General features: G+C 35.8%; 1 protein-coding gene and 1 long non-coding RNA gene across 4 annotated transcripts in view; one reads left to right on the forward strand and one right to left on the reverse strand.

Annotated features, from left to right (window-relative positions):
• Dop2r (dopamine D2-like receptor) overlaps positions 1-1,305 on the reverse strand; it is a 226,487-nt gene extending 225,182 nt beyond the window's left edge. For all 3 annotated transcript variants that reach the window (XM_083031630.1, XM_083031628.1, XM_083031627.1), the window contains exon 1: positions 373-1,305. In XM_083031630.1, coding sequence (XP_082887756.1) covers positions 373-1,110 — 738 coding nt within the window. In that variant the 5' untranslated portion in view covers positions 1,111-1,305. The remainder of the gene's footprint in view (positions 1-372) is intronic.
• Positions 1-15,798, forward strand: part of LOC145932591 (uncharacterized) — a 213,563-nt gene that overhangs the window by 24,962 nt on the left and 172,803 nt on the right. The window lies entirely within an intron of this gene.

The following is a 15,798-nucleotide window of genomic DNA, read 5'->3' on the forward strand; positions in this document are numbered from 1 at the left end:
AATTTCGCTCTAAAGTTTCTGCAATAAATAAATACACCAAGTAAACGATAAATTATATGTACTGAGTGAGAGTTGCGTGTGTCTTGTGAAACCATGTAACTCATATTTATACAATTACATTAATCAAGCGCGATAATTAACAAGAGTAACATTTTACAGCTATGTAGCTATCACCAAGACCCAATTAACCGTTGCAATTAATTGTTTAATATGTTACACATCCAAATTAAATTATCCCTTCGAAGAAGTATCGAGAAACGAGAGAAGTATCGATCGAGGAGTACACAAGTAGACGTTTGATTAGAAGGAAATCGTCGTCGTGTAATTAGATACCTACATAGTACGAATTTGCAAAGAGAGAAATCGACTCACCAATACGTAGACCGCGAACGGCATAACGAGCACCGCGACGAGGAGATCGGCGACCGCCAAACTGACGATGAAGTAGTTGGTGACAGTCTGTAGGGCTCGCTCCCTCACTACCGCAAGGATGACGAGCACGTTACCGAAAAGCGTTAAACACGGCACGATCACGAGTATCAGGGCCCACCAGCTGTTCGACTTTTCGTCGACGCCGGGGGTCGTACCGCACTCATCCCCCGGCCTGACAGCATTTCCGGCGATTATCGACGACGTGCAGTTCACACTGCTCAGGTTTAGCCCGGCGCCGCCGTCGCCGTAATAGGCCGTCAGGTTCACGAAAACGCTATAGTTGAGCCGGTTGATGTAGTCGTTCAAGTCGTCGAAAACAAAGAGATCGGACACGCTGCCGGTGTAGTTGTCCACGCTTGGGGTGGAGTACGACGATGAGGATTCTGCGAAGAAGGAAGAGGAATCCGACATGGTCGAGACGGCGGTCGTCGAGTCGTTGAACCAGCTCGATTCGATGCTGCCGTCGATAACGTCGCTATTGTTATTCGAAAAAGCGTCATCCAGAAGGTCCGCCATCTTTTCCTCCTGCACGGTTGCAGAGACCACATTGATGACGTTGTTAGTGTCCGCTTCTTCGCTTCCGGATGGCTCGTTCGAAGCTCGGTGCTCGTGAGAGGTCAGCGAGAGGTTCCGGAAGATCGACCTGACGAACGAACCGTTCATTCTCGCCTCCATCATCGGTCGATCCCCGATGATCGCCTTATCTCCTCGGCCAGGCGCTGACACCGATCACGAGATTTTGGAGCGTCTCGCCTGGAATTCCATCTTTCTGCCTGCGCTCGACATCTCGACTTATCCTCTTGGCTACGTTTAAGTGTTCTGCGATCTCTTCCACTTTCCCTGTCTCTCTCTCTCTCTCTCTCTCTCTCTGTCTCTCTTCTCTCTCTCTCTCTCTCTCTCTCTCTCTCTCTCTCTCTCTCTCTCTCTCTCTCTCTCTCTCTCTCTCTCTCTCTCTCTCTCTTCTGTCCTTACCTCTTTCTATGTCTCTTCTCCCCTTTTCTGATACTTTTTCTCAATTGGACAGCACGTACGATAAGGCTTCTTGATCCTCTTTGTTGAGCAAGAAGAGAGGTTCTGTTTCTAATCGGCCCTTTGGCCGGTCACCCAGTTTCTAGGATCCCTGACTTAGACGCGTATCAGTTGAATTCTTCCTCCAGGATTTCTGTAATGGAGGTAAAGGTTGGCGGTTACTAGCAGTGTTCGCTCTTTTACGAAAGAATGTGTATAACAGGAGCATAAATTTGTTTTCAAATTTTTGCAAATTGACGTCGAACGAGAATTTTCAAAAATGTGACTCGAAACTAACAACGTTCAACCGTATCCTACGCGTATATATACGCGAGGTTAAATTAGGCGGTTCTAACTTTTTAATTTAAATATTTATGAAGGCACAAGCAAAATATAACTACCTCACTTTTTTTTAGTTGTCAAAATGACGTTCGGTCGATTATTCGTCGCTTAAGCTAACAGAATACTTTAGAACCGAAATTTCTTTAGATATAACTTAAAATATTATCATCTTTTTTATTGCATTATTTAGAATTGACATCTAAAAGAATATTATTTACATGAACAATTAGATTTTATTATCTAATTACATGAAATTATAAGAATTTACCGAAAATCTTTTATTTTCTATATTGTTTAAACAATTTTTATTTGAATAATATTTCCCGAATTATAGTAAAAATATTTATTATTAAAATTTCGCGTGTTTGTTTGATGATCAAAAATTATAAAACCGATTTTCATATTTTTCTTGTAGCAACCGTTTTCTATAAAATCTCTCAACATTGCGATTTTCTTAAATCCTCCCCCTCTCTCCTTGTCTTTCTCATTCTCTTTTAAGTAAAACAAACGCGCTCCATTCGCGCTTACTCTCGCGTTTGCACAGTGATTTTAATCGTGATCAAACTTTCCAAGAGGGGCGATAAATTTACGCAAGAAAACCATCCAGGCTATCGAGTATCTCCTCCCTAATGAAACATGGAAGGAAAAACTCACGGAGTCCCATCTGCGCCCGTCACACCGCTCGAAACGAGTGTCTCGTGGCGCAATCTCAGAATTAAACAAAAGCTCACAGCTATTCCCACTTCCGCCCATTTACAGATTAAAATAAAATAGGGTGCTTTCATTCTTGGTAGGCAAAAGATCGAAGGTACACATGGGGGAGGGTTGGATTGACAGATGGACAGACATTATAGTGTTTCTCACTTCTGGCACACGCGGTAAAAGTGTAAGAAATAGAAAGAGAGAAAGAGAGAGCGGAATAGGCCTCGGAACCCTCTGTGGACCCTCTCGAGAACAGAAATCATCTCCTTATCCCCAGAAGGACCTTCGGTCCTCGCTGATTCCCTCCTCTGCATAGAGAGAAGGTAGAAGGTCGGTATATATATCGCGCGGCAATATCTTTCAGACTGTAAATTTCTCAAAGTATCGCAGTCTACAGGCTGTAAAGTTCATAGGATATATATCTATATATATAGAGGGAGAGAGAGGACGTAATAGCATCCGGTATCCGGATGCTATCTAAATTCCCGGTCGTGCAGGCAATGTACCAGGGAAGAGGGTTGCACCTGAGGAATGGAAAGCGAGAGACAAAACGGGGCTCCGAAACTGGGGCCTCCGTTCATCTCTCGTTCCTTCCCATCCGTCGTGGACGGATGGATCATCCATTCATTCTTTATTGACGCGGGCTATTCGTGTTCACGACTGCGAAAATTGAATTCTGTTCTGCGGCGGCTGTTTTGCAGGCGACTGCGGCGATTTGCCCGTTTAATGCATTAAACGCGGCGAGAGGGAGAGAGAGAGAGAGAGAAAGAGAGAGAGAGAGAGTTCGCCGGATATGCCGAACCGGCGTATCGAATTTGTACTATTTTGGATTGCAAATGCGCGACTTTTTATTTCCCTCGTACGTGATCGCGCGAATGCACCACAGAAAGCTCTAACGCGTTTATTTATTGCGTCATATCAGCGATATAAAAATAGCCTAAATCATTGTTGCTCACGCTTCACAAGTAACTTATGTAAGAAAACATAGCATGGCGAAATGACGATTATCGTATAAATATGAAGAAATATATTTGCCATATTATAGGGGTAAGTGCCTTATATCCATAAAATGGATTTATACGCGCGTTTCCTCAATTATTGCTTGAATATGGTGGTGTTTAGATTGTATAAACTCGGCTGTAAATAATCTTGAAATCTCATATTTCTGTATATTGAGAAAAGTACAGACCGACAGAAAGTACATTAAAGATGTATACTTTAATTCTTATTTTTAGATCTAAAAGTAAAAATATATTGTTAACAAAAGCATTTTAATAGTACATAGCGTTTTGATTTTTGTAATTGTCTGAATATAAATAAATAATTAAAAACGGAGAAATATAAAGTATAAAACACAATAACATAAATGAATAAATAAACACAACTGAAATGAAAATAACCGGAAACAACAGTGCGGAAGCAACCGGAAACAACGGGAAAAACTATATTTTTTAAATAAAAAGTTACATTTATATGAAATTCATATTTATGAGAACTTCTGGCATATTCGTTAAACCGACACGAGTTTTAAAGAAATTAAGGGCAGAATTTTTTAAAAAGTAACTATCTACTGTATACATATTTATAAGAATCTACGAGAAATCTATTTAAAACGAAAACATCAAAAAGAGAATAATCTTTGATCATGTCATTGCTAAAAATCTATCGCAACAGTTTTTTAACGAATTTCACTTGTTGCATACATAAATAAATATATATGTATTTCCAGATTTTAAAATTAAAAAACCGAGTATAATTAAATAGATACTTATTTTAATTGACATTACACACTTACCAATTTATTAGTTTAAATTATAAGATGTGTTTTCGAAATATTTTTGGTTGGTATATTACATGTATATATTTGATAACATATTTATATTAATACTCGCTGCTTATCGAACTTCTGATAAAAAGTAATATACTTATCAATTTTGTTAAAGTCAATAACAAAAACAACAGAGATTTATCTTTGCTTTTATGAAATTCGCATATAATGCATATATATATATATATATATATATATATATATATAATGCGAAAATAAAGTATCTGAGCTCGTGAAAAGCTATTGGGGAAAAAATGTGGAACAGAGACGAGCCGGAGGGAAGCAGCCACGCATCCTGCAATTCACCCCGTATTCCCTCTTCCTTCTTTCCTTCCTCCGTCAGCACTCTGTCCTTCAGCCTTTATTTTTTTTTTGGCTTTGCATGTGTTGCGACCCTTCATACTTCGTTCTCCGCGGTTCGAGCAACACGCGGGTACGACAAAAGTGTAAGTGTTGAAGAAGGGTGACTGAATTTTATCAGGAGGAATGTATACCTACTGCGAACGTCAGATCTTAAACATCGTTCCGAGACCGCCGACATTTTAGACTGTCTCCTCGATATCGACATTCTGGAAATGTTCGCGAATGCCATTCCTGGCTCCGTTCTTCCGTGAATTTAAAGAAAGTAAACGGAATGCCACGTCACTAGTGTTTTATACATACTATAAAATAGTATTCGTTTCTCGTCGTTCGTTGTTTTCATTTAATAAAATTGCTTCGATGACACTATGTTGCTTTTGTAAACTTGTCGTTATTTTTTTTGTCCGTGATATGATATCCTGTGATTTAACACATTTAATTTATTTGTGATTCAACGATTTAGTTCCAAGCTACATATAGATTTTTTTTATCTTTCACATAATTAATAATTAGTAGTAACGATTATATAAATGTTCTTATAAATTTGTAAACTATTTTGCAATCCATGAGCTTAAAAAGAAGTTAAAAACTTTCTTTCTTTATAATATTTAAAATCGCGAAGAATTACACAACTACTTTTACTGGCATTATGTTTTAATGACGAAATTTTTTGAATATTATTTTGTTTTTATATTTAGTGCATTATTTATACATATGTAAGAAACAGACATGACCACGAATTGAAACTATATTTTTTAAATATTTGTATTTATAAAAAATTTAGAAAATGATTTAAAGATTTAGCCAGAATTTACAAATATCTATAGTATTACAAATTTTCCTGATGCTATAAAAATATATATATTGAATCTCTTATATGATAAGAATTGCATATTGGTAAACACATGATTATTGCATCAACCATTAACGCCACGCCAGTTCAAGCATAATGAGTGGATTTAGTAACGTTATTCTTTTCGTTGTTTTGACAAGAAATGCGGCGTTACTTGAATATATAAATATGCAAAGCGATATTAATCCCTAGTGAAGAGAACACAGTGTTGAAATTTTGTTCTCGACATTTGGCGTCGTTGTTGCTGCCCGCTCCTCCTTTCTATAAAACTTCATGCATTATTCCGCGCTGATGCACAGAAAAGAGAAAGTACCGAAATTTGACATTTCATTTCCTCGAAAGGTGATATACTACGCGCGTTATGAAAAAATAAACGCTACAAATTTAAATAAGTCGCAAAATATTTCAATGTTAAGAAGTATTTACATTTAAGTGTAAAAAAATTGTGCACATTTAAATAATTTTACGAAAAAATTAAGGAAACGATTTATTAGAATTTATTTATCGATATTTTTAGATAATTCCGCGTGGTTTGAATAATTATAGTATTAGATTAAAAGCTTATGAAGATTAATTTTATACTCGTAGTCACGTAAAAAAAGTAATATTATACAGAAGAAATAAACTAATTGAATTTGCGCAGGAGCAATTAAGCTCAGTAATATTGATTCGCATCCAGAAAAGTACGTGGAGAAATACGTTGCAAATATATAAATACAGTTCAAAATGCCTTTCACTGATATAATTCAACTGAAAAAAATGCCGCGCATTTTTATAGAAATTTTTATTTTATAAAAATCTTTAAATTTTACATGAGCGCTAAACGTGAGTAATACAAAAGTTTTATTTTTACGTCTTTTAAATTAATAGATTATATATATTAAATATACATATATGACAAGAGCAAATAGTCAATCAGAAAATTAATAATTGTTATTAAATAAAGGTAGAAATAGATAAAAATAGATAGAAATAGATATAATCGGAAGCAAATATTACAGCTAATTATTCGATATCACTAATTTAATGATATTGCATGTCCTATTAATTTGACAATATTATCTATACATGTCACATTTGGTCAGAAAAGCTAGAATGTTATATTAATTATTTTATTAAATTCAATTGATGCTGCCTTTTTAGCAACAATTTTTTTATACTTTTCTCAATTGAAGTAAATAACATAAATTGTTCGAAAATGGATTACATTATTTTAAATCATTTTTCAGATCAAAACAATTCTAAAACTTGCATTAATTTAATTTTTAATTTAATCGAATTTTTTTTCAATTTTTTTCTCAATAATCTCAAATGTTTTATGATATTTGTGATATTATTCGGTATCGTAATATTGCTTTAAAATGTTTCCATCAAAAATTGCATATGCATGGCATAATTTATGCTTTGAATGATGTTAAATCTATTCAACCGAGAAAGATTGGATGACAACACGATATAAATAAAAAAAAAAGCTTTAACTACGAGAGATGCATACACACGTGCGCGTTCTAGTAAAAAATGATCCAGTTTTGAGGTGAGTGCTACACAAGAGAAAAGAACATGCGGAATATATAAAAAGATACGTGTACGCAGGAAATCTCGCAAGCGTGAGTAATGCGAGTTCGTCCACACTCGCGTAGGTTAATCTCAAAGGATTCTGTTGTCAGCGAGTTAACTTTCGCGAGCACGCAAACATGCCTTCAGCACAACTTTGCACTGATCCGTCCCTCTGTGAGAATTAAGCGTAAGAACGTTATTATTCGTTATTAATTGCAAATGTGTTGTGTAATGCCGCGGTAGATTTAAAATGCGCGTGTGTAAATGTCAATAATGGAATACATATCTAGATAGGTATTTTATTCTACAGCTCTTAAATAATGAAGATAACAAGATAAAGCATGGAACAACATTAATACCGCGTAACTATATCTGCTAAAAGCAATATGAATTTTTGAAATCCATGACTGAGAAGACGCGACTACGCTTGCATTTATAATGAATAAAATAAATAGTTGAATACAATATAACGAGATATTGATTTTGCAACGTGGCATAATAAAATATGGTCTTTTCTTTTATAAGAACTGACAATGTGTCGAATTTATCAAATTGATCGTATATCACGTGAGTTTTCAATATATTCTAACAATTTACCCTTCTTTCTCGTAAATGTAATATGCTCATGTTCATGTGACGTGCGGTATATTGAAGCTTGTATATAGAAGTTGTATGCAATAATTTAAAGCGCGAATATAGTATATAAATGAAAAATGAACGATCCTATTTGCACGCGACAGTCATCAGTGGAACGAGAGTTTGAGAAATGAAAATGTCGCGCTAATTGTGAATTGGCGCTAATTGACCTGTACGATGTAAACAGTGATCTCACTTGTGATTTTCTATTTGATATTTAAAGCGTCATTAGTACTGCAATCTCCAATTTGATGAAAAGATAATATCTAAAAGCCGCCTGTTTAATAAAGCTAGAATATTGCTGTACTATTTGTTCAATGAATTTCACAGTTTATTAGTTGCCTGGTCAATTACGCTTTTGTATAAAAAGGGACAATTAAAGTTAAACGAACGATTCATTAAACGATTCAGTCTTTACGAACTGCACCATCTATAATTTTGATTGCACGGAAATAAAATTAATGGGACGCGCATTGCGCTGTTTATAAATTTTCAATATGCTGTTATCAATTTCACATTTGTCAAGACGCGCTTTTCCACGCTCTATGAAATATTTAGATGCACAGGAGAAAAAATTTTGAATTGTTTTTAAATCGTCATAAGTTACGGTCTCTCTCTCGTGATACAGGCAAAAAATATTTCCGCAATATATTCTTGGCAATTTTTATTTCCTCGCCAAGGAAAGCAACATCTTTCTTCTCCTTTGTACATAACGTTGTTTTCTGTCTTTCAAAAAATGAAACCATATCGCCCTAGATTGATCGTTCTTGTGCAGCAGTTGCGGTAAAGAATATACTATATATTGCAGAGAAAGAGAGAGAGAGAGAAAAATATGATCCTACACACACACCGTCATGGCGAATGACTTAGATTAATCGGTGAAATAATGATATAATTAATTACGTGCAATTAGCACGGAACTTCGCTAATGCGGGACTCCTTCCTGCCTGCTATTCTGTTAGACATTTGGTGCGCCATTTGGGTGAGAAATGATCTTGAGGAATTATCCCGAGTACTGCAATATGTATCTAAAGAAGGTTCTTAATATTTACTTTTAGTTTAAAAAAATAGTAAATAATTCAAACTGCTTTAATAATTACCTAAATTGTCTTTTCGTATTTACAATATCTTGAGATAAAAGAATTTCATTTTTTAACGAGAACGAATATAATTACAGATATGATATCAATACTATTCTATTCAATTTATAACTACATTCAATAAAGAAATAAAATTTTCATATACGAAAATTAATTTTATACACTATGACAAAAATTTTAATAGTGTGTATGTGTGTGTGTGTGTACAGTATAATGATATTTGTCTGTAAATGCGTAACTCTTTCTCTTCCGGCATGATAGAATTTTCAATATTAATATACAATTATAAAAGACCGTTGTATTAACTTTGTACACGCCATCCCCCATTGAATAATTAACAATTTAGTCCGACATAATACGTGCTAATTATTAACTGTAAATGTGCCGCGGAACATATATTCGTATGTGACAAATATTCGTATTGACAAATAATATATAATTTAATAAAATAAACCAAAAAGTAAAATTTGACATATGCTAATAATTTTAAACTAATAATGTCACGCATAAATTGTGAATAATTATTATTTAAATAAAAATGTATCTTGCACAAGTTATTTCCTCAGAAACTATAAATAAATATATCGTAACTTTCAATAAAACAGCTTATGATTCTTTTATGATATCAATCTCTAGATATTATCTCAAACTGTTAAGTTTGAATGATTTCATAAGACTGTTTTTAAGATAATTAAAATATAATTTTGTGTATAAAATCGTAATATATATATTATTCACGTTTTTGCATTATAAATTTTATATATATATATATTATAATTGTTTATAATTTAATATTTATATAACTATATATTCATTAATCAAATAATATTCGTATAACTATGAAATAGTACATATGAAATTGGAACAAATTTGTTAAAAGTAATTGACAATTAATTGACATTTTTATAAATTTAAAAAAAACTAATACTAATTAAAATTAATAATCTCGAAAAACTTATCTTCTCTTGAACAAAAATTGTAATCGTCAGTATGTTATGTTTAATGTAAAAGAGATATGCGTAATAACACAAGATAAATAAGAAATGTTTCTTTCCGGTCTACACAGTTATCACTTTTCTTCGTCGACGTTACACTGACACACGTATAATAATGGTGAACGCAACAGGTAATGGTGGAGAAACATGTTCTATTAAATTAACTGAAAAAGATTTCTGTTTTTCCTACTGCATGGCCGCATTCAATCAAGTCCTTTAAAAATGCGACGGAATTGCATACATATCTGAGAATTGCTTCAGTTTTTTTTCTCTATTTCCAGCGATAACGTTCTGTTTCTCACATCATGAAAGCACGAAACGAGCAAGAAGTATAATTTCTGATCAATCGTTTATACGCAAAAAACCATTTTCTCTTTCGATAAAAAATTATATGAGCATGGATTTTTAATTGAATATTTCCTGGTTATAGCTGCATCCGTATCAAATTTTCATATAATTTTAGAGCGGAATGCCATTGATAAATTTCCTAGCGACATATAATATGGAATAACGTTACCACAAAAAGGCACGAGTCGAAAAGTTTTATTTGTAATATGATTTTTTATATTAGATATTATTCGCGATATTAAAATCGTATATGTTTTTAAGCGAGTATTTAGATAATGGAAAACTTGTGACAAATATACAAATTACGTATAATATAACATATAGAAAATATTCATGACTTAAAAATTATTAACAAAATTTTCAAAAAAAAGATGTAGAAATTTATGCATCTATCATAATAATTCATAAGTATTTTTTCAACAATTTTTTTCAAAAATTCATAAACGTTTTTTAGAAATGTCTGTTTATTTTAGTGTAAAGGACTAAGAGATGAATGCATTAGTAATATATTTTAAAATTCTAAAATAGAATTGTAATGAGAATATTTGATAAAATAGAATTGATATGAGAAAAATTGTAAATTTGGATGGACAAACATACTTATAAATAGTAATAAAGAGTATTTTAGAGTATCGGATGACTAAAAATATCTTACAAGAAAATTTCCTTGCAATTATATTAGCTAATTACTCGATAAATTACATTAAGTTAAAAACCTATTAACTTTTAAATTTTATTCATGATGGACATTTAATATTTTTCCCTACACTTATTTTAATTAAATAATAATGGAGCACGTATTTTTTCTCTCCTGCTATTTTATTAATATTACACATTAATTTAATATTAATTTATAGATCAAAAAATTTTTCTTATTTAAATTAATTACAATATTTTAATTTTTGTTACATTTAATTACAGAGGAAAACTTTTATTTATTCTTATAGAGAAAGAGTCGCGGGATAGGTCTTCTCAGCAATGACTCAATATGCTAAATGCACGGATTGTAAATGTACCCAGGAATTTGTAAAATACCTTACATTCAGGGAATTACTGAAATTACCTTGTCAACTAGTAGACCGGAGAACTGCCGGGAGTGCCAGAGCAGATTCAATTGCGCCTGAAAAAGCAGAGTGGTCTGCCGAGAACCCATTTGCACAAAATTCACCGATTGCTAGTCCTACAGCTTATGCTACCGTGTAATTTCGAAACATCGGAGACGTTTTAAAACGCCCTTATCTCGCGATATCGCAAACGTAATAAGCGAATAATAACTTGGCTCGAGAAAATTAAATTATTTTACATGATTTCAAGATAATTGTTTATTTAGTGATTCAAATAAATATAAATTTTCATATAATATTCAGATGCAGTATTTAATTTGTATAGTATAATTATTTTTATACGTGCATACGTATGCATGTTGTGTGTGCGTATTTAATATTTTGCTGCTTTAGTTATCTCTGAGGTACATGAGTTTTAAAAAAATATACAGAGAGATATTACAGCTCTTTTCTTTTTAAAAATTATAATATATATTTTGTATTTCTGTGACACAATACGAAAATTATTTTTGATTCTATGCAATTGTATCATAAACATTTTGCCATGCAGGTCATTGAGTTACAAGTTCGCTCATTTAAACATGAGTAACTGTTATCGTATATAGTTAAATTATAATAAAGAATATATTTTTTGTGTACTTTTGTTGAGTCAAATTAATTTTAATATATAATTGTTCTTTACTTTTGGAAAGATTTACGTGCAGTCAAGAAAAGTCAATGAGTCATAAAAGAGAATAGATATTAATTTATTTCTCTGTTCACATCTAATTAATCATACATCTGTAATTATAAATACCATATAATTATTATGCATAGAATCCAATCTAAATTATTCATAAGTAATTGGTGCGTGCTCGGGCAGTGTTTATTTATTCACTTCGGTTAAAAGCCAATTTAAATGGAATAGATTAGACAAAAATCAACATTGTTAACAGTCGAGACTAATTTTGCATTTGATGGGCATTTTACTAAAAAGTGTCCATGCCGCGAAAAACATTTTTTTCTAATTATAACATTGAATAAAAGTATTTGTGTTCTGCATAAATTTAATATAAAAATAATGTAATTTTCTCTGAAACCAAAAAAAGGGTAAAAAAAACATACTGGCAAAATACATTTGATTTCCCCCTTCGCAATCCACTTTGCCTACTCGCCCTCGTACAGAAAGGCTTATCAACCCACATGCATTCCCAGAGAGGACGGTAATGAAAATGCCTTCGGAATATTTCACGTGCCCCTTTAATACATCAAGGGATGATGTAAAAGGTGGAGGGGAAAGTGAGAACGAGGGAGAAAGGAACGAAGGAAAAGCTGCTGTATAGTCGATGCCGAAACGGGAGTAAAAGGGCAGTAAAAGAATCCTTTTTCGATCTCTGCGTGTTACTTTCTTTACTCTCTTCTCGCGGTCTTTTCATTTATAGACCTTAATTCGTGCGACACGACACCAGCCTGAAGCTTAGCATCTTTCTATCTCGCTGCATCTCCGTGAAATTGCTTTATCATTGTTACGAGTGCATTAAAAAAGGCATTTCATACCAAGATGCAGCAAAATAAATAACAAAACGTGTGACAATATTACTTAACACTCAAAAATATGCCGAGTACTATTGCTTACGTGCCACAAATACATATATATGTATATAATCCTGTATTTATTTTTTTTCTTACAAGAGAAGCGAAATTATTGTACATTTGGAAATTGATTTCCATCTTACTTTATTATTAGATATTTAATCTGACTTTATTCCATCTATAATATATCTTTTAATCATTTCGAAAAATACTTGATATGGTTTTGAACCCAACGTATGGCATATAAAACAGGCGGTGCATTAAATTGACGCTTGTCTCAAGCGTTATTTCCCTCGTAGATAATAAATCTCTGCCTCTCTCTCTCTCGCTCGCTCGCATCGTATTTTAATTATCAGGTGATCCAGGCCTGCTTAGCAATTCAAATCGCGCACACGTGACTACACCCTTGACACCGCCGACGTGAAGGACCTTGGGCCAAAACGAAATTGGCGTGCCAGCAACACGCGTATACGTCCGACTTACCGTCCATCCCGGCAGCAACGGCGGTCGCGCGACGACGATCGACGATTACCCGCGACGGTACGCTCCCAGATCGCGACGGATCTTGCGCGCGATCGATCCATCGAATCGCGACGTCGCGTGGACGCGGTGGTCTATGGGGTTCTGCATCCGCGTTGTCCTGGACTCGGCATATCGGAGTGTACCCGATCCATCGACACCCCTCGACGCAAGTATACCGTCACTTTCGACGTAGTCACCACCCAACGACGTGTCACGCACAGACGTCGTCGACATGATGTCACGCGTACATGGCGAAGCGCTCCTCGTGTCTCGTGATCGCTAAAATCGAGCGGACTTGAGAGAGAAAGAGATAGAGAGGAGAGAGGACGTTGGGAAAAAAAGGCGAGAGAAAGAGGGGATGGAACCACGCCACGAGGGAAGCCCGCTCGAGCTCTTCTTCAGTCTGCTATCGTTTCGATTATCCGCGTCATGCGACGCTGGTATACACAGGAAGCCGCCTTAAGCTACGCCATTCAGCGTCGGCGGATTGGCTGAGATATTTTGCGACGGCATCGGAAACCCCGGCAACGTCGTAACCGATCTGCGGGACGGCATTCTACCAGCGGGAGCTTATTAAATTCTCCGTGGAAACGGCACTTGTGCTCCTTCCTTGGTCCTCTCAGGAACGTTTCCTCGATCTTCCTCGTACACTCTGTCCCCACTTACGTATGCTCGATCGCACCTTTTAACTTCCCTTTTCCACAGTTTGTTCCCTTCTTTTTATCCTCCCTCTCACGATTAATTCGCCGCCGCTCTTTGATCCCTTTTTCAATTAAGCGGTAACTGCAGTTTAGCAGGTCTGAACGAACGACGACACCACGGTTAATCCGATCCACCGGTACTTCCGGCTAATTTCGCCGCGCCGTTGCTCACGTTCGATCGACGTTAAATTTCCTGCCAGGAAATTCCCTCCTCTGCGACTATTGAAACTCAGCTGTGATGATGAAACGCGTGTATGCACGTTGGTCCGTATTAAGAGCGTGTCACCGATCGGCGAGCAATTATCTCGTTCGGATCCTTTTACCGTGCAATCTGAAGAGAGAGAGAGACCAGTCAATTCAGATCTATATAGTCCAGCCTTAAACTCGCGAGTCTTCGTTCTCGGGATCCTCTACCGGCACGAACGCGCACGACACACAATGAAATCTCTATAAACGCGGAGAGATCCTACAACATCTTTCTAGATCCCGATCGATTCACGGACGATCGACGATCATCCAGATTTCGGTCCTGCAATTTGCTACGCGAAAGCGGTCGGACCTTCACAATGCGCTGCCCGAGATACCTGTGGATTCCGGCGAACGACGATCGAATACGATTGGCGCGATCGCCAAGTGTTAAATGTCTATCGACGTTGCCGGATGACGGCGAGTCTCAACGTGGGCCAGAGACTGGACTGGCGACGTTGTCCAGGAGGTAGCATCACATTGCCGTCGTCCTCGTCGTCGTCGTCGTCGTCGCTATCTCTCGATCGGCCAGGCAGCACTTTCGAGCCACGTCGTGAAACGTACGGCGAGCGACTGGCTGTCTGCTCGAGTTTCCACACCACCTCGAATCCCGAATGCTCGCGCGCGCTCGAGAGGGGTTGGTGATATGCGAGGGAGGAGAAGAGGGTGTGAGAAAGAGAGGGAGAGGGTGCGAGTGGAAGAGAGAAAGCGCGAGAGGGGACTCCACCCTTTCCCTCCCCGGCGGAGCCCTCTCGCGCGCACGCTGCCTGCGACCAACCCCTAATTCTCAGCCCTCCTCCATCAGCTTCTACTCCTCTTCTCTGTGACGGCGCTCTGGCCGTTCTCGTCCTTTCCATTCCGTTTCTTTCCACTTTTCTTTTTCTTTCCCCGTCACGTCCTTTTCGCAGTCCTTTCCTGACCGACTCGGAGTCCGCCCAAATTTGTTGGCGCAGGCCTTGCAGGTCTCCGTTGCTCCTGCCGGTGGATGTAACTACACGGGGCTTTGATTACGCGGCGCGTCTGTATCATGCTATCTGATACTATTAGTGCGGAGGGAATTGCACGTTATAAGAAGAGTGTCGGTTGCTTTAATGAGTTTGACTGCTTTTTTTTTTACCGCTCGGGCTTTTCTTTTCTCAAGAACCGACCTAGTAAATTCCGCATAATATCATGCAAATATTAATGTTGAAAAAAAAAAGAAGCTTTTGAATAAGTTTAATTATTACTTAATTATTACTCTAAAATGATTCGAAGAGAATAAAAGAATACAATTATAAAATTGAACATCTACCAAAGAACTTTATTAGAATTCGTTACATATTACATTTTTATGACAATTTTAGTTTGTAAGTTAATTATTTCTAATATATTTTATTATCTAAAAAATATCAAGAATTATGTGTATCATAGAAAGTTGCGAATGTTGCTATTTTATTTTTAAATTACTTTAATATCAATCTTATTCATAAACGTTTACCAAAATATGATTAATAATAATGCAGATTTGTAGGAGTTTTACTTTCTATTTTCGA

Source organism: Prenolepis imparis, unplaced genomic scaffold, assembly GCF_030444845.1.
Source record: "Prenolepis imparis isolate NDT839.2.m4 unplaced genomic scaffold, iyPreImpa1.0 SCAF_2, whole genome shotgun sequence".
Taxonomy (NCBI): Eukaryota; Metazoa; Arthropoda; class Insecta; order Hymenoptera; family Formicidae; genus Prenolepis; species Prenolepis imparis.